Source organism: Lepisosteus oculatus, chromosome 1 (assembly GCF_040954835.1).
Source record: "Lepisosteus oculatus isolate fLepOcu1 chromosome 1, fLepOcu1.hap2, whole genome shotgun sequence".
Lineage (NCBI taxonomy): Eukaryota > Metazoa > Chordata > Actinopteri > Semionotiformes > Lepisosteidae > Lepisosteus > Lepisosteus oculatus.
The window spans coordinates 64,335,046-64,359,778 of NC_090696.1; the positions used below are offsets into that span (position 1 = coordinate 64,335,046).

Here is a 24,733-nt window from a genome sequence, read left to right on the forward strand (position 1 = left end):
TGAGACTAAACCAATCGCATATACGTTGTTAAAAGGAAACTGCAACACTATTTTTACATTTTGGCATCAAGGCATTGTTTAAAAATATACTGTATAAATTAGTTCAAAAAGACAAAATAAAAGGTTTGATGTTGTTACGAGACCCTGTTTTTAATTTGCTTACATGACTAGTGAGCAGGAAGGGCCGCTTTCATGTCACAATTTGTGCAAATGCACACTTTGACAAGACCAGCGGTTTCTCATCTGCTTGCGACATCATGGGATACCCATACAGTACTTTCACAAAGTTCACAATTTTACACTTAATTCAAAATTTGTAAAATTTGGAGATACAGTCATTTAATTTATTTTGTTACCTAGATTTCATAACAGGTCTGAGAAATTGGGACTGAAGTTCCCCTTTAATTTAGCCTTCATAGAAGAAGACACATTGGATCTGACGGCAGGCAGAGCGACGCGCCGGTTGGAGTATTCTCAGTCGCATTTAATGGCAACGTCAGCTCAAAGATTCAAACCACCAAGTGGAGACGGGCGTGACGACAAGCGGACTCTGCTGAAGCGGGATTAACGCTAGGATGAGAGAGAGAGAGGAGAAGACACATTGGAAATGTACTGTACAGTATGCCCTAAGACGGCATAAAAAGACCCTGTGAAACCAGAGAATCTAGGACCTGAAGCGAGAGGAAGGCATATTGTAAGAAGCATTAACACCATGAGAAAACTCAGACTACACTCAGGAAAACTTCAAGGCCTTATGAAATGGACTGTTGTGTTTCTTTTTGTAGAAAAATCATTATCATAAGAATTATCATAAAATATTCTTACAGATTAGTAAAAATCTGCATAGTTATAGAATGTTATATTTTTTGTAATTTTTTAAACTATTTGTCCTTTTTGTCTACCTGGGTATTGCATTGTTACCAAACTGTGCTGTAGAGCAAAGAAAATGTGCCATATTAATACAAGGTATAAAATTATTAACTTAAATAATTTTCTTGCAGAGCAAGATTGCTTCAGGTCCTGACCTGATTGATTTTCTTATTTAGCATTTTCACCACCATTTATTCTAGTATTTATGCTGCATACCAGCCAATATGTAATAATTTTATCTTTGTAGTCCACTCTTTTTATTTTGTCTCTGTAGCTTTTTTTTTTCATTTTTGAATTGAATTAAATTTTCCAGTAAAGAAGGTCATGTGTCACTCTATTATTACTTTACTAATATATACTGTAGGATTCATAAAACATTAATGAAATGTCTTAGTAACTTCTAATCTAGTGTTATAAGATTATATTCCTTCACCTATAATAAATTTGTATTATGACTTTTTCCTTGGGGTGAATGAAGTCGGTTATTATTCAGTGCAAAAACAGCTTTAACCTTTCCTTATCAAAGAATATTAAACTGTAGCATTTTATTTGCTGATAAATATATACAGTATGTTCACAATAATGCAAAATGTAAACTTTAAATGAGAAAAATATAGATAATACAATATGTCATTTAATATGTTCTGTTTTGCTTTGAAATATATAATCACCCAGGGGAGGAAAGGCATGAGAATGGTCTTTTTACAGGTGGGTCTCAGGAATTAGACACATGTAGAGTACACACACTGTAAGGTAAAAAAAACTCTCTTATACAGTGCTCCAAATACAAAGAAAATCAGAAACCTAACAGTGTCTGATCACCAGATACATTTATTCAATGTCCAGTCTATAACGCGGGGGGGCATGCTAATACTTCCTGGTTTTAAAATATTATCTGACCAATTATCTTCCATCAGTTGGTCAGGTGATTTAAGAGAGAATGTAATTCCCCATTGCTCCCTGGGAAATGTGGTTCATACAAGGATGTACTGTATAGATGCTGAACATTTACAGTAGTGATAAGATATTAATTATACAGTAATATATTATTATTGAGCCCAGAGACTATCCTCCATTTTCAGGCCGCATTATATACAGGTATCAATGCACTGCTATAGAATATCAGGTGTTCTGGAAATGTAGATACAGTACCAGTAATATATATAGTAATTATATAGTAATGTCTGAAATTAGAATCTGTTGTTTTTCCCTTTAAATCTGCCGAAAAAAACCTGCACTACCAAATATAATGCATCTACTGTACGAGCTATATCGGCATTAATAGATATTTTTAAAATGTACACATAAATTATAAATTGTTTTTCTTTATAATCATTATTAATTTACTTTTTAAGTAATCGTAAGGACATATTTATGCTAAAGAAACCTTTTTTTAGAAAAAGAAATGTTAGGATGTGATAACTAGTTTTTTAGCTTCACCCAAGAAACAAATAACATAACAGACATTATACTGTATATTGTGTTTTGTAAATTAAATTCTTGACTTTCATGTTTTTAGCTATGGAATTTTAGTTAAATCACTGATTGTATAATATCTATAGTTGTTATGACTTCCTTTACTAATTCATTTATTAATGACTTAATTTAACTTTCATTTATTGTTCGTTTATTAATTTATCACAGATTGTTGGGAGTATTGTAAAATACAAAAGAGCAAATATTTTTTTAAGATCAGATTACTCGACAATCCCAAATTGCCTGTTTTCTCCCCAAATAACAATGCTGATACCAGTGTAATGAATGGCAATATAATATGTGCAAGCAACCTGAATATAATAACTGAATTAGTTAGGTATTCATGAAAGAATTTGATTAGGTAATTTTTGCAGCACTAGGCAGCCAATGAAGTTTATTACCCACATTTTTTAGTAGCAATTACAGACTTTCCAAACGGCTTCCTCAGTGCCATAAAACAATGTAATAAAATTGTGAAATATCTTATTCCGTCAAGGAATTGGTTGGTGACATTAACTCCAGACTTACGTTCAGTTTTCTGCTCTATTAAGTGTCATTAATTATGAATAGTCTATTGTGCTTCTGTTCTTACTAGTCTGAGAAAATAAGATTTAAAATTTGGATTGTCATTTGCTAAAAATATTTTTAATAGTAAAACTCCATGTTGGGCAAACCATAATGACAATGACTAACACTTTCTAAAATAAGTGAAGGTTTTTTCTCTTCACCTTTTTTCTAGGAAGAGGTTAGAAGATTAAAAATTGTTTTATTCATTATAAACAGAGCAATAGTAATTTTGGATCTACTTTAGAATCTGATAATGTACTATATATTGGATTATATTATATTTTTTTAACATTATTATGAAGTTCTAATTTATTAACCTTTTTAAAAATGATATAGTGGAAGATTGTGATGCCATATGCCTGGAAAGAGGACAGAGCTCAGATGGCCTCTTCACCTTCTGAGTATATTGATGCAGACTAGAGCAGCCTAGGTCAGGGCTCTGAATTCATAACTAGAACATTGTGGGTTCAATTCCCTGCTGTTAACCCTGTTGTACCCCTGAGAAAAGTAATGATGTCAAGTAACAGCTCAAGGCCACCCAACTGTATAAACGCAATGGCCTCCCATCCAGAGGGAATCACATAATCTAAATCTTCTTAACACAATAGATTCCAGGATAAGTTCCAGCCTAATGGACTTCTAGTTCGAGTATGGACATTGCTTGCTACTTACTGAATAAAAAAAAAACAATATAAAATGTGACTATACATGTAGGGTGTGAATTGTTTGTTTGCTTACATGTATAAGAATGTTTGTGAATTTGCCAGTTTTAACACAGCACAAGAAATCCACAACTCAGTTATGAGAGAAAAGGCAAATCTGGAAGAAATGCTATTGACAGGAATACCTCCATCACTCAGGATTCAGGTATCCCTCATGAATATACGGTATTCCTGTAGCACTCCAACTGAGAGGAAGCAACTGTGACTTATCCAGGACGTGTCAAATATCCATGGCAAAGATTCACAACATGTGTAGAGACTCAGCAACATGATTATCAGATGTGACAGGACTCCTAGGTGATTGCTTTTACAAAGAAAAAAAATATTACTGTCAAAAGTACTGGAAATCAATAGAAGGACTTATTTATCTACAATAGTAATATTGTAACTCAGCACTGCTTGGCTGTAAAATTGCAGTTTAGACGTACACACGACTGGATATTATCTAATGGTGAGTTTTATATTTTATTTTGCAATCCTAGTTATGAGCAAAAAATTCATAGGTCTGTTATAGAGTTGGACATACTATTTAAAGAATGTACTGAATATCCAGTAAGTTGAGGATATCTGGTTGAAGACATTTATACTACTAATAATAATTTCTTACACTTATATAGTATAGTGTTTTTCTGGACAATCCACTCAAAGTGCTTTATGGGTAATGGGGACTCCCCACCACCATGTAGCACCAACTGGGTGATGCAACGGCAGCCATAGTACACCAGTACGCTCACCACACATCAGCTATCAGTCTGGATGAGAACAGCGTGATGAAGCCAATTCATAGATGGGTGTTATTAGGAGGCCATTACTGATAAAGGCCAGGGGGAAATTTGGCCAGGATGCTGGGGTAACACCCCTACTGTTTTCGAGAAATGCCCTGGGATTTTTAATGACCACAGAGAGTCAGGACCTCGGTTTTACATGTCATCTGAAGGACGGTGCCTATTTTACAGTATAGTGGCTCCATTACTATACCTGAGCATTAGGACCCACTCAGACTGCAGGGTGAGCGCCCCCTACTGGGCCCTCTAATTCCTCTTCCAACAGCAACCTTAGTTTTTCCCAGGAGGTCTCCCATCCAGGTACTGGCCAGGTTCAGAACTGCTTAACTTACTATACTATACTACTATACAGTACCTTGAAAGTTTAGCAAAGGCTTGTGTCTGGAATGGGAGTCACTGTTTTTACATTGGCAATACCCCACACAAAACTGACCAGTACTGTGTCAAGAAAGTGGCGAGTAAGTGGCAAGAAAGCTTGTACTGAAAAAAAACATTTTAAGATCACATGAAGCAAAATTTATTTGAACATTTTTTTTGTTATAAATACTCAGCTTTATGTACTGTATGGTGTGACCTAAACACAGCACATCACCCAGTCAGTACAATCCCAAGTTTCATGTTTACTGGTGCCAGCACTATGAGGATGCTTCCATGAGAAACATGGAAAATAATAGAAAAAATAGTAGAGGTGAATCCTGTACAGTAATCCAAAGCACAAGCCCAAAGCCATACAGAAATGGTTTGACAAGAAAACAGTTGCCTACTCAAAGTCTTGAGTTGAATCCAATCAAAAAGTAATGGCATGGCTTGATAATTGCAGTTCAGTACCAATAGCAAACTTGTCAACATTAATGCAATAGAGAATATTTTGCCAGGAAGTAAGGACAAAATTGCAACACCCCATAATGCAAAGCAAAGGTAGAGAAATATCCAAAAATGCTGTGAGTAGAAAGTGCTGCCAAAGGAGTCTTCAACAAGTAGGTTTTGCTGATATGCAACCTCACCTTCAACATGTACTGTATGTGCAACTGTAGAGCTGGTATTTTTATTAAGTATCTTGATAATGCAGTTTACTCTTGTAGTGTGCTCTCTGAAGGCACCAGTTCTGTAGGGTTTGGGCATTTACTGGGACAATTATTAATTGTAGAAGTAAATCACAAAATTGATTCTTTTGATGGCTTTAGAATCCAACCATGCGATATAGCTCAAACAACGCACACACACAGGTACTAATACACGAGGATACATTTATTAATACATAGAATATGCATGTAAAACTAACAGATCTTATCGAGAGGGTTATCAGAATACAAAAGGTATATATTCAGTCAGTTACAAAGTGTTACACATATCAAGAGGACATACATTCAGTATATCATTCATTAAGACCGTTTCATAAATGAACTTGGTTATAACTTCTACATTAGATACTCAAAACAAGTACGTAACTCTTAGGAATTAAATTGACCAGTCCCTGATTGGTTGATCAAGGTGAGATATGAGTCACTTACTCCTGACACTTAGGAATGCAGTCCAGATGTCCATCTGGCACTCCCTAGACAGATAGGCGTCAATGTATGACCATTGATCATGATAGCCAGGCTTAGCTAAGTCCATCCCCCTTTGGGAGGTGTGCCTTATCAAAGGAAACCTTAAATCAGCCTGCATAAATAGTTTCTCTGTGGCTGCACCACAGAGATGAACAGAGATGGGACCTCATTTGGGAAAGCTCAGAACACTTAATTCTTTCTTATTAATAAGCCTCGCCGCTACGCTCTCTAAGAAATAGCACTGCAACCCTCTTCAGTTTTTTCCGGAAGAAAACTGTTATGGGATAGGCTGTTAGTGTTCTAAAAAACACAAAAAGGAAAAAACAACGTGTAAATATAAATAAAATGAGTGAATGAAATGGGTATGTATAGTTAGACTTATTTTTGATTTATGATTACAGTGCTATGACTGCAAAATCATTTGTACTACCACAGCTATACTAGGTCTGTTAAGGTGTTTTCTGAAGTATTCAGATCTTGGTTTTAGGATAGGCAGAAGGATCAGCAGAAGTTTCAGTCCCTATACCAGTCATCTATAAAAAGTAAAATAAAAATGATTTACTTATTCAGATGCTGTTAAATGTTGCTGTTGTATTGTTGACATCTATGTGAAGTGAAGTGTTTTGAAAAATGGGAATGCATGTTTACCTTTTAAAATATCAAGCTTTGCAATAGATGCTCTAGGGGAATCGCTTTTCTACAAGCGACAGAAAGTTCATTGAGGATGGCAGACTGTGTCAAGTTTGCTTTTTCACTAATAAAATATCATCAATCACCATCACCCAGACCCGGGTGCATTCTCGTTCTCTCATTCTAGCGTTGTTTGATTTTCAAAGTGTTCAGCATGCTAATTCTTCTTCACCTCCATACTCATTAAACATGCATTAAAAATGTGACACCATGCTGTGCATTAGAAAATTTAAAGGAGACCAATGAAGCATGAATACTGTGGTAGATGCACAGTGTCAAAAGTGACTTTTTTATTTTTTGTAGAACAATTTGCATATACTGTTGGTGTTTATAGAAATGATAGATTTTGTGTGGGTGTATATTGTACATGTTGAGTATATGAGTGGCATTTGGTTATGTACAGCTATTACCAGGAACCATTTACTGGTTTATCCAGAGCAAAATTCAATAAACTGTACTATTAGATTTGTATTGTTTTTACTCTTTTTAATGACCCTACAGTATCTTTAGTTATTTTGTTTCTCTTACTATCAATAATCCAATGATAATAACAATTTACAGAAGTCAGGGGGAAACAAATGCAGTAGCTTAATCCATCAGATAAAATTTGAACCAAAAGATAGTTTGTGGATTTTAACACAAATTTAACAATACTCATCCTGTTGAAAGGTCTTTTCTGTGTTCAGACAAAGTAGAAATTCTACAACAATAGAAGAGTAATAGGTATAAATTATGTTGAAGCCTATGCATGCTTTCCTTTCATAAATTAAATCTTATCAGTTGAAATCATTAAATGTCATACATTTATTAAATTATTAAATGTCATAAATGGGGGTGGTGTGGTGGCTCTGTGGCTTAGGATCTGTGGCTGGAAGGCCAGGCCAAAGATTTTTTGTTAAGTGTTACAAAATAATTATGGGAGCCAACAAGTTCTTTAGGTATTTTTAGGTACCCTAGAGTAATGTATATACACTAATGCCAGCAGCCATCTCTCTCTCTTTCCTAAAGTTAATCCTGCATCAGCAGGGTCCACTTGTCGGCACCAGTTTCCATTTAGTGGTTTGAACCAAATCTTTGAGCTGACGTTGCCATTAACTGCGACCGAGAAATACGTCGCTCCGCCTGCTGTCAGAGTCGGAGGGGGGGGGAGGAGAACAAAGTAATGTAGCCAATTCATAGATGTGGATTATTAGGAGGCCATGATTGGTAAAGGCCAATGGGAAATTTAGCCAGGACGCCGGGGTAACACCCCTACTCTTTTCGAGAAAACACCCTGGGATTTTTAATGACCACAGAGAGTCAGGACCTCGGTTTTACGTCTCATCCGAAGGACGGCGCCTGTTTACAGTATAGTGTCCCCGTTAGTGGGGCCAGCAGGGGGCTCTCACCCTGTGGTCCAGGTGGGTCCTAATGCCCCAGTATAGAGACGGGGACATTTCCTATTGGCCCTTACCAATCATGGCCTCCTAATAATCCCCATCTATGAATTGGCTTCTTTACTCTGCTCTCCTCCCCACTGATAGCTGATGTGGTGAGCTTTCTGGCGCACTATGGCTGCCGTTGCATCATCCAGGTGGATGGTGCATATTGTTGGTGGTGGAGGGGAGTCCCCATTAGCTGTAAAGCACTTTGAGTGGAGTATCCAGAAAAGCGCTATATACAGTACTGTAAGTGTAAACAATTATTATTATTATAATGCCTTGCAGGCTTTTTTTCCAAACAGCTATTAAAATGCAACTCATTAACAAAACACTGAGGTGGAATAAACAAAAAAAATTAGGCTTATGTCTCTGTTGGAAAAAAAAATAAATTTAACCACACACAACTTTATCTCAGTGTAATTGTCACCTACTGTAAGTGAAGATGGTTCTCCCTGATCATCCAGTGGGTGCAGGGCTTAAGAGGAGGGAGGATTCAAATACTGTATGACTGGATAGACCTGACTTGAGGTCTGCTGTTGGTTTTCCAACCCAAGAGACTGCTGTCAGTTTCTCCACTGTGGAAACTCTTTACAGCAGTCTGTTTGGGGGCTCCCAGGATGAAAAAGTGCTAAAAGGTAATCAAACACTGAAAAAAGACAAGAAGCTCTTTTATCCTGTTGTAAAAATACTTCACCTCTGAGTGACCTTCTGAGACATTATGAGCCATGAACAATGGTGTTCCCTTCAACTGACTCTTATTCCAGGAATAGATGACAGGTCCTGTCAGTGTCTATTGCTTTTATTCTGCTCTGTTGGTAATATCAATTCTTTAATATTGAAATACAGTAAGTCGACATTCATTAAATTAAAGATAGAATTGTAATTGTAATTAAGTATTACGTGAATTACCATAACAGAAGAATGGATTGATTACAGTATCATTGAGGAGTCTTATTTTTTGTGATACATTTTATGATATTTTCAAGTTAGATCAGACAAAACTATGCAAAGGCTGTTCTTAACAACTAAACAGACATGCAAATTAATGAAGCTGTATAAGACAGATATTTAATTCGTTAATGCTTTTTAGAATCATTGGTTGCTGTTAAATTGGGCTTCTCATTTCTTAAAAATTCAATGGATGCTTCAAATATGTGAAAACTGTGAATCCAGTGTAAGTTAAAGGTGCCTGCTATTTAACAGCTTAATATGTTTTTTTTTAATTGGAGATATCTTACAGTTTGGGTTTTTTTAGGGACCAGCAAGCAAACAACAAAGATGAAAATAGGAACTACAGGTCAGAATTTTTTTCTGCACAGCACAGCAGTGGCATTTGAAAAGAGCCCCAAAACATTTTTTTTGTGTTGTGAGATACTTCAGGATTACGTTAAGTCCATGTGATTTTTCAGGGAATAAATAAGGCTTGATGATCTTTGTATCAAGTCTTACATTGCATATCCTATTTTTTGCCCCATGGTACTGTATATACAATAACACACTAGGGGAAATGTTTAAGGCTTAACTGAAAGTGCTTTGAAATGTGTGAAATGTTGCAAAAACAGATAAAAATACCCTTTTACTTTTTAAGTTTATGGTTTTGTGTTCTATGCTTTGTGCAATTCTTTCATTTTTCACCTTTTTGTAAAAAAGACATTTCTTTAGGGTGAATGAGATTATTCCAGTTATCTCTGGGGTAAGGCCTACTGTTCAACTACCTCTTTATAATCCTTTCACATATCTGACAACATATAACAGATCTAGACTGTCTCTCTTTAAAGTTCACTGTACTGCACATTTACTCACTGCTGTCCCTGTGTTCTTCTGCTTATGATAAGTTGTTATTATTATGATGTTTCCTTTGAAATCTCCAAAGGGGCTAGTTAAGTTCCCTCACTTTAGTGCACACATGAAATTAATAAAATAAGCCCCTTTTAACTTCTATAAACCATGCTGGCATACAGTATATTGATTATTATCCATAATTTAGTATTTAAATAAAAGCTTTTATTCAGGGCTCATCTCCACAGGGCTTTTAAAATTAATTATTTGCTTCAGCATCATCAGTGCTTCTTGTAGGTTTATGATCACTAATAAAGTGCTAGTTAGGTTTGCAGCTTTTGTTAGTGTTAATCCTCTAAATTCCTGTGTGAATCATAATTAAAATACAAGCTATGGATTAGGAAATATGCAAAGTATTTACTTCGTATTTACAACAGAGACATTGTAAAAGACAGAAAACAGTTAATGCAACAAAATGGATCAAAAACATTTTTGTTTATTTCATTTGCTAAACATCAAAATAGTTTAATATATTAGAATTGGTAAGATTCAGGAATGTTATTTGTGAAATTTGGAAAAATCAAAATGGACTTTAATACACATAGACATTGGAGCGGTTCAACAAGGTAAGACAGAGGAGCATTATCTTAAATGATGATGGATAGTGAGTTTCTTCTTCCAGATTGTCATTATTAAAAAGAAAACTATAGTATTTTTCAATGGCTTAGCGTCACTGTTCAAATTTCAAGTAAACATTGCCATGAAGCAACAATTATAGCACCTTTCCGATATAAACATATACTTTATGGTTGAGTAGCCTCATATCAATTTCCTTGTCTGTGCTTTCCAGCAAGTGGCATTCTTGGGCTGGCCCCATAGGGAACAAGTATAGCAAAATGAAGTTTGACAAAGGCCAGCCTTGTTGGCAAGGACCAGCCAGGTCAGCAACGGTAAGTAAAATGTTTTTTCCATTTTTGCTTTTTATTACCAGTAGCCTACATACAGGTCTTGCATTTTAGGGATTTCCAGCCATGCTTCAATTTAAAGATCTTTTAAACCTCCGAATATTATTTAAAGTAACAATAACATGCTAATTGCAACATGTGATTAACTTTTTTCTCTTTCATTATCAATCTCTGTGGTGTTTTCTGTATAGCTCCTACAGTATATTTGAAATTTTGAATTTCATCACAAGACAACCAGATGACTTGGTTTAGATGCTCACCCAAGTGCAAGGTGAGCAATGTACGGATGTCTAAGGTTCAAACCAAGGTCATGTCACATCTGACTATGTCTGGAATTCCCCAAGTTGACCCCTGTTGGCTAACAGCCATCAAGGATAGATGGCAAAGTGCCTCTAATTTTTCAGGTACCTGGGTGCCTGTTTGCAAGCAGTGACGTTGGTGAACAGTGCACCTCTTTTCCAGTCAGCCCTGAGGCTCTGGTACAAGGCTGTGGTGTGTTACAAGGCTGTCATGTGTTAAAAGACAAGCAGTTGGAAGGTAGGGAGGTCAGAGGAATGTGTCTACACTTTAATATTCTTCCCTAAGTGTAGTTGCCTGGGTTTGCATCTATGAGCTGAGATATGAAAAAAGTATTTTTCTTAACTTTATCGACAACCATTTTAATAAGTTTGTTGATTATTTGTATGTTTATCTAACAGTATATGTTAGCAATACAGCATGTACTGTATTTCAAAAGGAGAGGTTCATTTCACATAGCAGAACTGTGAAGTCTATGGATACCCACAGTTGATTATCAAGCGTTAAGAAACCAGTGACAGAAATTAATGTATTTTGAACATGAATAGAATTTATCCATTACTACAGCCTAATATTTAGATCTACTATATATATCATGTCACTGTGTAAAAAAATGAAAGCTTGAATTCTCTATTAAGTTTTTGTTATGCCTCAACGATCTCCAGCACCGCTGCATTAGCTCCACCAATTAACAATGCGCATTCCACACATGCTGGAGACTCATTGGGGCCATCCTCTACGAGATCAGGCCGAGCCTATCAGGCCAATTAGGGAACCTCGCACAGTATTTAAGCCCTGAGGAACCATTCCTCACCGCTCAGACATTGAGTCACTAACCCTGCTTTGAGTTTGTCTCAGAAGTATTTCTCGGTGTTTCTTAATCCTCAGTTTCTAGTTCCTCAGTCATCATTGCCACTAATCATCTCTTCATCACCTCAGACCTCAGCCTCTGCTCTGCCTGCTTCAGCTGCGCAGCTACTGCCTCAGCTGTTTCCTCAGTCTCAGCTCTGTTAGTCCTCTTCAGTGCTGTCATCGAAAAATAATCTTGATTGCCGCATATCTTGGCTCATTGACTCTAATTTTCGCCGAGCCCGTTTCAACACCTTGTCGGGCCCAGTGTAACAGTTTTGAAGAAGATGCTTTGCTTATCTTAATTTTTGTGAAATTATTTCCTAAATGGAGAGGAAGGGAAAGGCTATGACTTATGTTTTGTCTTGTTTTAGCTCAAATCTTGGAACTCCCTGGAATGCAGATCTTGTCATTGGTCACACTATGCTGTTGCTTAGTATAATCAAAGTTGTTTGCAGGGCATGAAGTTATTATGTAACGTTCATGACTGTGTTTTGGGCTTGGGAAAATACATATTCTATACGCAAAAAATAGGACATTTGGTCTGTTAACCCCCATATAGTCAAATCCCGTTTTGCTGCTTCTGTTTGAATATGTTTGGAATGACTGTTACTGTATTTTTTAATATAAAGGATGAAACAAAGCACAACCATAGAATATTACAAAAATGGAAGATGTGTTTGATGTTGATGTGTTTGATCTTGAATCCAGAGAAATCTCCCTCAATGTCTTTGTTCATGCAAAAAACTACAGTTCCATTTAAAATCCTTTCACACTTGGAATGTATTATTTAGGATTTGATCCACTGATGACTCTTGAAGAGAACTCCACACTTTCAGATGCAGTTTGCAGAACTTTCATCATGTACATACTGCAAGAACAATTTCAGTTTTAAAAACTAAAAAAAGACATTTGTCCATTTTTTTATAGTTTGTATTTCTCTAATGTCCAGTGTTACTTATAGCTCTGCCCTAATAAAACAAGCAAATCTTATAAAATAACAAAATCATCATCCACAGTCCACTTTAGACCTTTGTCAACTATAACAGAACTGGACAAATTGTTTTATATACTGTACACAAGAAACATGTTGGCACACTGTGTTGGATGTACACTACGTTTCTACGACTTCTTCTTCATCAAATTTGGAGGCAACACATTAATACTCTCTAAACAGCACAGCCTGCAATCTTTATTGTCTTCACAACCCTGGACCCCTGAAATGGAATGCAGTCATTATGCTTTTCATTTGTTTTACAGTTGACCTTCCTGTTGTCATCTAACTGCCATAGAGCAAATTTGGTTATTATGAAAGGGATCCCAGAATGAAGTGACTTTTTTGATATATGTTGTAGTGTTGTGTGAGTGACAAAATCCAGAGCACAAACACTTTATTCATGGACGACACTATTGACACTATTCCTTTATATAAAGAGTATAATATAATATAATGAGTATTGTGAAGGCAACTAAATACATTTTTGGTGCTATAGTTATGCCTAGTTTTTGTAGCAGAGCTTGTGGAATTATGTTCGGATACATTTTTATGTACCAAATACATTTTTAAATGTACTAAATACATTTTTGGTGCTATAGTTGTACCTATCTCTTGCAGTGGAATTATGTTGTGACATAATTCTGACAGATAGACTCACAGGTCATACAGTATACACTAATATTACATAGCTCTTCTTTGGTTTAAGTGTCGAATTTTGACATTTACAAACTGTAAAGTATGTGAAAATAAATATGGTCAATATAATTTGCAAATATTATCCTCAAATATATAAACTATGGTAACACATCCAAGAAAATAATTGACCTGTCTTTGGGATCCAACCTTTAATAGTTTGAAAACCACTGCCTTAGTTAACTGCAGGAATTTATCTGTTAGTTTTAACTTTGAAAATTACTCTTTAGAATCTACTATTACAAGCAATTCTCAGTGAATAAAATATAAGTATAATGCTTTTCCTCAATTACATTTATGACAAGTTCCTGGAATTCCTAGAATAATGATCAGAATACAGCAGTGCATTCACTTGCAAAAAATACTCAGCTCTTAAAAATGGTAATGCACTTAAAAATAGCGAATGCAATTTACGTTGGATCCCTATTCAGTTTTGTGACATGCTCTGTAGGAACAGAATGACCTGAAGTGGACAGTTAAGGACCATTAAAAGTCAAAACTTTTGCAGAAGAATGAAACAAAAACCTAGCCAATTTGTGCACAATAATTTCCTAGAATTCCTAGAAAGATGTAACTAACCATTACATGCTATAGTATGTATCAAATACAGTAGAATACTGTATTTTCAATAGAGAATGTAAGTATTTTTATTGCTATAAAACATAATATGATGCAAAATACATTTATTAAAATGTGTAGAAACAGCTCCCCACCACATCGCCTCATACATGTACAGTAGATACATTTTTTCATGCAGAGGTAAATTTCTAAATATCATTTGATCTGCTTGTGCATGGTGATCACCTTAGAAAAGATGGCCCACACTATTTCACTGGGATGCATTATTGCATGTTAGTTCACTACAGTTACTGAATTTCCTGATTATCAGGTATAGTGATTAATTCAGATTCCATATTTGGATCTTGTGAATAAAAATATATATCATTATGCAACAAATATCAAACTTGTTGTGTACAGTATGTATACAGTATTTACAGTACATTTATTCAAATCTTCAGATTTTAACTTTTGAGATAGGCAACTTTACAACAGTTGCTTAAAATAAAAGTAAAACCAAAACTATAATTACAATTTTGCTTCTAATGAATAGTACTGTACAAACTACTAGAAATACAAAAGAACTAAAAAATACATTTTTCTATAGAATGGAATTTCAGCCAGCATATTATCTGTACCGATAGATATTATTAGGTAAACAATCAATTTTTTTAACTAAGTAATATTTTAATACTGTGTTCAGATGGATTAAACTAAGTGTTATCCAAAACTCTAAAAGCTTCATAGGATAACATCTTCAGGCATCTGAAAGCTTAAACTGAATTTAGTTTATAGTTTTTTTGTGTGTGTTTGAGCATATCCATCAGAAGAATTCAGCTCAGATGTTCAGATAACTACAGTATCTGTGTATACTGCGTTTAAATGAATGAGGAAAAAAAAGATTGGCCCAAAATCTAACATTTTCACACAGCAAATTGATAGAAAAGTCAGGTTCCTCTTATGCTTATTCTAAATGTAATTGTGTATTTAGTACAGCTACAGTACCTTTTCTTTTCATAAGCTCAACAAAGTATATAACATGCTAATGCGTTGGTGTAACAGTCCGGGCGTGGCAGGCTTCTAATGTCAACTCGACTCGATCGGAAGACAATGAACATATTCTAGCCCTAAATGAATTAATAGCAAACATGGTTTACATAAAAGACATTTTTCCAAGAAAGTTTATAATAATACGATCTATAGTTGAAATCTGAGCCTCAATAAAAAGAAAGAGCATTTTCAGAGAGCAATCACGCTGTGTTTATGTAGAAAAAGCGATTAGGTTTATGAGCAATCTAATTACTTATTTGTTTAAAACGCTATATAAAATAAAGTTTATTATTAATTTGCTGGACAGAGCGGTGAACATTATTATGGATAAGACAAAGATAACGATCCTGATCAGTTTAGAAATCTGTGTACGCTGTAAGGTTTTTGCTTCTTAAGCTTTTAAAATACACGTTTCGAATAGAAAGAAATCATCTTCCTGGTACTGTATATATAGCAAACCAGCGCGTCTTTTTTCTCCAATCAGAGGGGTTAGCCGCTCGGTTAAAAGCAAAGGAGATTGTCTGTTATAGTGGACATAAAAACAAGAGTTCACTGGCATTATATCCTAGAAGACACAGATCGGCGCCAGACCAGGAGAATACCCACAGCGTAAAAGAAAATGCCTGATGAACTAGGGATTGGACAGTTTCCAAGTGCTTGTATAATCGATGGAAATGTTCAAATAATTGTGCAAGAGAAATAAAATAATCATTTATTTCTTTATCATATTGGCTGGCTAATGTCCTCTCTTTGCTAGTTAGTGGCTGTGCTTCTGCGTTGGGTAGCAACGGGTGACTGTTCTCAGGCGGAAGATGTAAACAGCTTAATTTTCGTGTTAAATAATTTTTTAAAATTTAAATTCATTCCATACAGCAATCTCATATTTGGGTACCGTTTTATAAAACTTTCATGCTTAAAATATTTAGGGAGAAATGGAAGACTGATAATGGAATGGAATGAATGATAAGTGTCGCAGTTTAAATAATTTTCGTAGTTAGAAATTATGAAACGCTCTGTTAAAAGCAAGGGAGTTTTTATGTCCATTGCAGTAAAAGAAAATCCCTGACAAAGTAGGGCTTGGACAGATTCCAATTGCATTTTTGCAATTACGTTGCATTGTCCATTGTGCTGCTGTAATACAGTTTAAAATAAGTCTAAACTTAAGGGAATAAGGGAAACGTTTCATTTTTTCAAAGAAATGTTTGTTAAAAAAAAAGTCATGGTTCCACAATGGGATTCGATCACAGACGGTGTGACATGGGAGTCAGGAACCTAACCCACAGCGCCACCGGCAAGGTCACATGCAAAGTGCTGAAAAAGCACTACAGAAACATTATCAACAGACAATGTACAGCGTGTACTATTCTTGTGTTGCGGTACATGAATATAATTATATCGTTATTAATTTCTTTAGATTCCATATTATATTCCCTTTTAATCTAATTCTAAAAGTATCCTTGTTGACTCCGGTATCTTGTTAGTTAAAGACTTCGATGCTTAAAATGTTTAGGGAGAAATGGAATACTGGTGTGTATTTTTTCTTTAAAGTACCGAGACCAGCCATATACTGTATGTTTATGTTCCAAAATTAATATCGTTTATGGCCTTCACACGCGTTACAGTATGCTCCTATTCTTTTTATGCTCAGCTACTTAGATTTCCCTTCAGTGGTAAAATTTTATATAAATATTCAATACTACAACGGGCACAGTAAAGACGTTTACTGTAAATCTTTCTACGACAGACCAACGGACCACGAGTGCCCCTGTCGGTCAACCAATCATGTACCGTGGTACCGCGCGTCATCGTGTGTCACAATGCACGACGCTGTAGCCAATTACCTCCGGTATGTGTGTGTACCGCACACTTTGAATGGCTGCATCTGTATCTGTGTTGTTATTTGGTATAGTACATCAGCATTATATGATTTGCACAATATTATGTTCTGTTTTATTTTTCTTCTTTTCAGGCTTGGCAGTACTGGACTGTATAATTCACACTGCCTTTTAAGTTATCAGAATGATACCGTACTAAATCTCTCAGACTTTTATGTTCTTGCTGGGTCTGTTTGTACCTCTGATGAATTGCAAGCAAGAGGAAAATCTGAAATGAGTGGGTTACCATGGAAACTGCTGAAGAAGTAATCATGGACCAAGTTAAATGTTTTGAGGAGTTTTAAAAAGTACAATCAGACCACAGAAAAATCACATAGTAAAAGTGTCTTAAAGGTTCCTATGGTTCTTATCAGTATTAATAAAAATATGGAAATGAAGAATAATCCCCCCCAAGTGTTAATGTTCACCATTAACAATTATTTTATTTATTGTCCATAATTTACAATAGAATCTATAGAAAGTTTTATCTAATAACATTCAGACCATTAAAGCTTGATGTCTAGAAAACAGGGAATGATGTGCATGTACTGTATAAAGTGTATGCGCTTTACACTATATTCAATAATTAAGTAAAGTGATGCACCAGAATACTATATTTAAGTAATATAAATCTAGAAAGAAAGTTATTATAGAAATATTTATTTATTACATAATGATAAAGGAATCTGGACTGTTTTCTGGACTGTAATGTGCTGTCCGCTGGAATTTAACTAAAATAATAGGGACCCGCTAATTTCATTCAGAAACAGGTTTAAAAATATGCAGCCTATTGAAAATTAAACACAAAAAAACAGTCCAAACTTCAAGTCCGTGTTTGCCAAAGATTTAAACAAACAATTAAGACCATAAAGAGTGGTTAATCTGATCTCTTTTTTCAAGGTTTCAAGGAAGAGATTATATTCATGTCCCTGTTGTTGTTCACTGTTGAAGCATCTCTGTTCAATGGCAATCAAAACATTGATTCTATCCTTATATATTTTTTAACTAAAGAGAATAAATTTCTGTCTCAAGGCAGGGTGAAAGTTCTTTTTGTATGAGGTGGCTCACACCACTCCCACCTCCTAGAAGGCAAAAGTACAGATGCAACCATCTAGAATACATGTCAAAATTCATGCCAGCAGAAAGCACACTGTGGTATCCAGTACTACATTCCTGTCCACCACACCGCTTTCAGCCTGTCACTACTCAAAGCAGATTAATAGGTGGCAATTGTATTGCGTTAGATGTTACTGAAACCGTAGCTTCATTTACTGTTTTTTCTTAGTCTAATAATAATGTTTATTGAAAATATATACAGTATTATATAAACATATAAAATACGTAGCCTAGCTAACATTTTAAAATGTAACCTGGCTCTAAACACTTTTTTTAAAGGGGGATTACATCCATGAATGAAGCTTGGATCAATTAGATTGATTACTCTTGCATTACACCACTTTGTACTTTGGTACTTTGAATTCCAGTACTGTAATATTCTTGTGCTGCAAGCCTATGACATTAAATCCCCTTAATAGGTAATTGTGTAACTAAAGGGAAATGGAAGCTGTGAATAAAATTACCCCTGAAATATAACATTTCAGAGCATTATTAACAATATTAATTTATTAATATAACTATAGTTGTGTTATATATGTACTGTATATAACTGGTAATGGTAGCTGAAAATTAAAAAAACAAGGTACAAAACAGTATTCCACCTTCTTCGTAAACTTTTTCAGCATCAAATTCTTTAACTTGGTCACTTGCTGTCATTATTTCTCGGAAAGTTTTGACGTGTTAATTTGAACAAAAGTACATTTTCCATGGATACTTTCAGGAAAAGCTGTAGAAGAAATGTTTTCAAGCAATGTTCCCTCTAATTATTAATGGCCTGTGTGTGCAAAAAATTCAAGTTGTGCAATTTTTTTCCCGGTGAGAAAAACTTGTGTGCGCTAAATTGATTACACAGTGTGTAAAATTGTAAACCTGAAATTATTTTTGTTAATATAGTAATTCTCACAGAGATCCAAAAGACAGCGATTCAACAGGCCCAGTCATAAAGACTGAGTGTCGAGTGAGCATGAGCAGTGAGGTACGAGACTACGAGAGCATAGATATCGATTATCGAGTAGCAATAATAATGCACACAGCCAAGTTGGGCCTCTCACAGCCAGTCTCATGTGGTCAATTTAGCATTTTTCAATTGATGACCGTGTTTGTTTTATTATTATAATTTTTTAATTTAATTTTTTGTGTGCAATTTAACTTCCTATGTGTGCTGATTTTATAACCTGTGTTTAGAGGGAACATTGTTTTCAAGTCTGCCTGTTGTACTCTCAACAATACAGATTCATCAACACTTATCTCAGGGAAGATTATATACAGTATGGAGTTGTGAGCTATCTGTGCTCAACGCAACATGTGGTAGAAAGTGATTGCTTCAGCTTTCCCAATCACCTTCTTCTGCTTTCTCCAGAATCACATGTTATTATGGAATTACTGTATCTGTTCCTCCTCCCAGTTCTTAGTTTCATATCCCCTCAAATACAAAATTGTTTTTCTTTTGCATATTTTTAGAATTAAATTAGATTAATTCATTTGAATAATGTATAAAAAATATTTTTGTTAACTGCGAAACTCATTTCAGCTGTTATCCTCATGTCAGATACAGTATGTTATTTATAAAGGTATTTGTCTAAAATAGTATTTTAATTAAATGTATTTTGTTTGGTTTTTATTGCACAAGAAGAAAAAGTATCTAATTTGCTCAAATTAGTTAAACTTTTCATTTTAAATATGATAGGTAGTACAAAGACGTTTTCAACCTACTACCTCAACGTACAAATGGGTCAAGCAAAAACGCTGTGCTGTATATCCATGCAAATGACACAAACATCTTTCAAAATTATACAGTGTTGTACAGTAAGTATGTAACAGAGTTGACAATAAATATCACTCATGATAGCAGCAAATAACACAACTTGCTTTTCCCATTAAGCTGTACCAAGTGCCTTTTCTGTATACAGTATTTCAAACCAAGTTACCATAAAACAAAAGCTTTTCTTTTTGAAAAAAATACTGTACAATTATCTGCCAGTTCAATGAGAGAACATTTGCATTCTTTACTGATCCTTTCCCATGCTCCTGCTCAAAATGTTGCCAGCAGTTGGCAAAAAGCTACCGTATTTGGCATCACATTGCATGAGAGGTATCTTTATCATATATATATAATTAGGTGGGAACTATAACATCAGCAATCTGATTAATTTGTTGTTTTTATTTAATGTCTATAGTATATACTGTATATCATGTTTCTTACAGTGTAATGGAAATGAAACAATGTTTAAATTAAGTGATCTGTTTTTTAATTATGTTTTTTTTTATTTTTGAGTGGTACTTACTAGTTTTACGTGTTTAAAATAATTCATTTTTTTATTTTCAAAGTTTTTTTTTTTTACATGCACACTGGAGTTTGACCGACAGCACACCAGTGTGTAGTGGCTCAGTGGTTGGAAAATTTGTTCACAAGTGTTCACTGCACTGGCAGTGTTACAAAGTCGTGCAGTCCCCATTTGACAATGGGGATAAGTGCTGTCACCTGCTGTTATTTCTGTTCACCAAAAAGTCTACTGCAGCATGCCTGTGGACACATTTCTCATTCAAGATTGTTGCAACTCTATGCAAGTTTAATCTGCTAATCTAAGACCTAGGTCCTCAAATACATATTGCCACAGAGAGTAATGTTTTGCCAGCATTGCTAGAAGAGCACTGAGAAATTATCACCTATGTTTTCCTAAAGTGTTGGCAGTAAATAATGAACACTTTTATTTGGATTACGCGCAATTTGTGGAGACCCACCCAAGTTCATCAGGTTTTATAGGAGTCTTCAGTCAGTGGCTAAAAATGTTAGATAAAACAATAGAATTTCCCAGATAACTAAGGAAATAGTTTGCGTGCAAAACAAGTCCCTTTAACTCTCCAGGTTCGGTTTTGGTGACCTCTGGTCATAGTAGCAAAAGATAACAGTAGACTTGGTTAAATCTATACAACTGAAGTCATTTAATTTCCCTATCGTATCATCATGTAAACAACAGAAGAATCATTTTTAAGAGTAATGACCAGAATTCAAGACATACAGATGAGTTACCAACTAGGAAGACTCACAGTAAAAAAGAAGATACTGAGTTGTCACCATATTTGTTCCCTCACATGTGTATGTTACTGTTAATGAGTGTAAATGAAAATGCCTGTGAAGTAGCTATTTAAAGTAACACAAATGTGTAGTATACTGCTCTTGCACAGAAAATAATTATTATTTTAGAATAGTCCCCTAAAGCCTTCAGAAAGGTTTTAGGAGTAGCGTGGCGTCATTGCTGACCTAAGCTGACCAAGCTATTTTTTTCTCCTTCCTTTTTTCTAGGTCACGCTGATGTGCGGCACAGAGACAGTTCTGAAATCAGTTAAAGAGCCCAGTAAATGCCAGTATTTTATGGAATTTCAAACTCCTGCAGCTTGCCAGCCACTGCAGCCTAAAAGAAATGTGCACAATGAACTGTGACAAGAGGGGAGTTTCATCCAGAGCAGTGGGTGACAGTTTTGACTTGGGCTACTTCAGTGATATTCGGCCAAGTCTTTCTGACGATTTGAGCAATAGTGTGTACGTTTTCTCACCCACATTGGATAGGTAATTTAATTAAATTAGAATGATTTCTACAAGCACAGCGTTTACTTTTTGGATCCAGCATCCTGTGTATTTTTCTTCTTGTTTGAAAGGAGGGGGAAATGCATTTGAGTGTGTTTTTCTTTTTTTCAGAAAAAAATAAACTCAAGTGCCTTACTTACCTGACAATAATAATGAAAGAATCCTTTTTCCATAATGTTCATGCTGTATAATTGTAAAGTTATTCTTCTGCGGTAATAGTATTACATCTGAATAAAATACAATTTCTGACAAAGAGTTTACTAGAAAACACTCAGACGGTATTATTATTATTACGACTACTATTATTATTATTATTATTATTATTATTATTATTATTATTATTATTATTATTATTATTATTATTGATGCCGTTGTTTTTGTTGGCGTTCAAGTTGCTTTACAATCATCCTCAATAATGGTATAGAACTCAAAATGTCACTTGTTTTAAATGTCACAAAGTTCTATGGGTTGGCTTTACCCCTAATAATAGTATTTTACAGCTGCATGGTGACTAGGGAATTCAGCCCTCAGGCCCAAAGCATTTCATGGCAATGTTATATCTTTTAGCACCATACTTGATTTTATTTTCTGAGATGATAAGCACTGATGGTGGTTTACTGTTAGACACCAAAGCATTGATTCTTTTGATTCTTCTAATGTGAACTGCTAACAGTATTTTCCAGTGTTTATTGTGAACATGAACTGAATTTAAAATAAAATAGAAGGAGAATATTCAATATCTTCATTTTCATTTGACATTGCAAAATCCGCTCTAAAAGACCCAGTTTTACATTTAGAAGAAGTGCATTTCTTTATTACTTGTTTTGGATACTTTCTTTGGTAATGACTGTTTTGAAGGGTAGCAAATTCACCTGAACACAAGCAGAAGAGTGTTAATGCAACCCAAGGTCTTTCATTGTCACTACATGCTACCTGGTACGTGCATTTATGGGACTGCAGAGTGCTCCAATGAAATAAGGAGGTCAAGATCTTTCCAGAAATTTTTTCAGATGAGACTTTCCCTGCGGGCATGCATACGGCACAAAATATACATGTTACAGCTCACTACATAACAAAATCAGTGCCTTAAGGTTTTGCTTTGTAATTATATTACCAAAGTATAATTTTAATTAACTCTCTTTTTTATTTTAAAAATGTTTTTGTGACCAGCAACCTTCCTTCCTGAGGCTATTTATTCAAAAATGTTTTCTTTATATTTGGAGACACCCATAAAATTTATTGGTAATTCTAGCTTATGGAAATGATCCGTTTTTCTTCTAACACCTTGTTCTTACTTCCCTGGGTTTTGGAGCACCACTGAATGAAATGGCCGTTGAAGAAAAGCAATGCATAGAACGTGTTAATTAAGTTGCACTGAAGGTCACTTGGTTGCCCCAACTGTAACATTCCACAGGTTCTGATCTAGTGTTTCTTATCTGTGCACAAACCCTGCTTTGCCACAACCTAAAGAAGATGTTCTCAATGTGGACCAAGTTGCATTACTAACAATGATCAGCAGAAAGCTTTACATTATTATTCTTCAGTGCCAGTTATTCTATTAATTTTCTTTTTTTTATAGTCACACAACAAAATATAGTATACTGTATGTGTTGTATTTGTTTCAATGAGAGAATAACATGGTTTGGAATGGACTTTTTAGCATGCAGAGTAGAAATCCAACCAGCAAAGACTTGAATAATGCAAACTTCTTTAAAAATGCAAGATAGTTATAATACAAAGGGTATTTTCAAGGGTTTTGTGAAATAGCATTTTTTAAAGACATGTTTGATTACTGGTTTATGGTGGGATGAAAGAGTTAAAAGGAAAAAACAATAATAAATGAAGATTCATTTTCAGCTATTCACTGTAGCTTCCACCTTCAGATCAGACCCTTGAGATTTAGAATGGTCCAAAGTCACTCTTAATAAATGTTATCTCTGTGAAAAGCATCCAGAAAGCACTCCTGAAATATTAGCATCTTAGGCTCCGCACTGCTGTACAGTAATAACATACAGCAGGTTTGGCTGTTTCTTATTCAGTACATGGCTGCAGGGATACATTTTGTGAAAGGCTTGTCATTTCACAAAAGATGAACAAACGAAAAGCTATCTGAAAAATGAGCTCACCAGATTTCAGAAGTAACTTGCACAGGATTGATCGGAATTGTGCAACACATGTCTAATTTTATGGATCGCATTTTCACGCAGTTGCTTGCAATTGTGGATATGGATACTTCTTACAAGACACACCTACAAAAAAGATATTTCATTCCTTCTCCATAAAACATTAACCATGTTAAATTCCTTTAAAAATATTGCAGATGGTGCATTTTATGCTGTGAGGAGTAAACTACTCTGAACAAAAAACATTTTTTATAACCTTTGTAATCTATAGTAGATTACAAAGGAATTCAACCTACTCTGTAAATCAGTGTGACTAGAATACATAGTCATTTTCCACACGCATTGAGGCAGTAATTTAGTAGAACTCCTGAATTAAGTGTACATACTGTATGCAGAATGTGATATGTACTGTATACTACAGATATGTACTTTACAGTACATTTAGAGTTTGAAGGACACAAATACAAAGAGCTTAAAACATTATGTCAATAGATACTTCTCACTTTTTTTTTACTTTTCTTTTATCTAAGATCTACACTAGAATCCTAATCAGCAGTTAACCAGAAAGCTGTCCAGTAATGGACAGAAAAGGATAGGAGCCATGATTCTTTGCTGATCCTTTAGGCTCATTTCTTGGTAAAAACCACCATATCCCACTTTGATGTTTGCTTCACAGCTGGAAACAGAATTGAATCCTTTGAATAGAAGACACCGAAGCCAGGATGCATCTGGAGTCGAAGCATACAAATCAATTTAACCACTGCA

General features: G+C 35.0%; 1 protein-coding gene across 1 annotated transcript in view; it reads left to right on the top strand.

The window, feature by feature from the left end:
* LOC102688851 (glucosidase 2 subunit beta-like) overlaps positions 1 to 22,582 on the top strand; it is a 220,000-nt gene extending 197,418 nt beyond the window's left edge. The window contains exons 14-15 of the mRNA XM_015345445.2: positions 10,711 to 10,810; positions 21,564 to 22,582. Coding sequence (XP_015200931.2) covers positions 10,711 to 10,810; positions 21,564 to 21,701 — 238 coding nt within the window. The 3' untranslated portion in view covers positions 21,702 to 22,582. The remainder of the gene's footprint in view (positions 1 to 10,710; positions 10,811 to 21,563) is intronic.
* Positions 22,583 to 24,733: the final 2,151 nt, after the last annotated feature.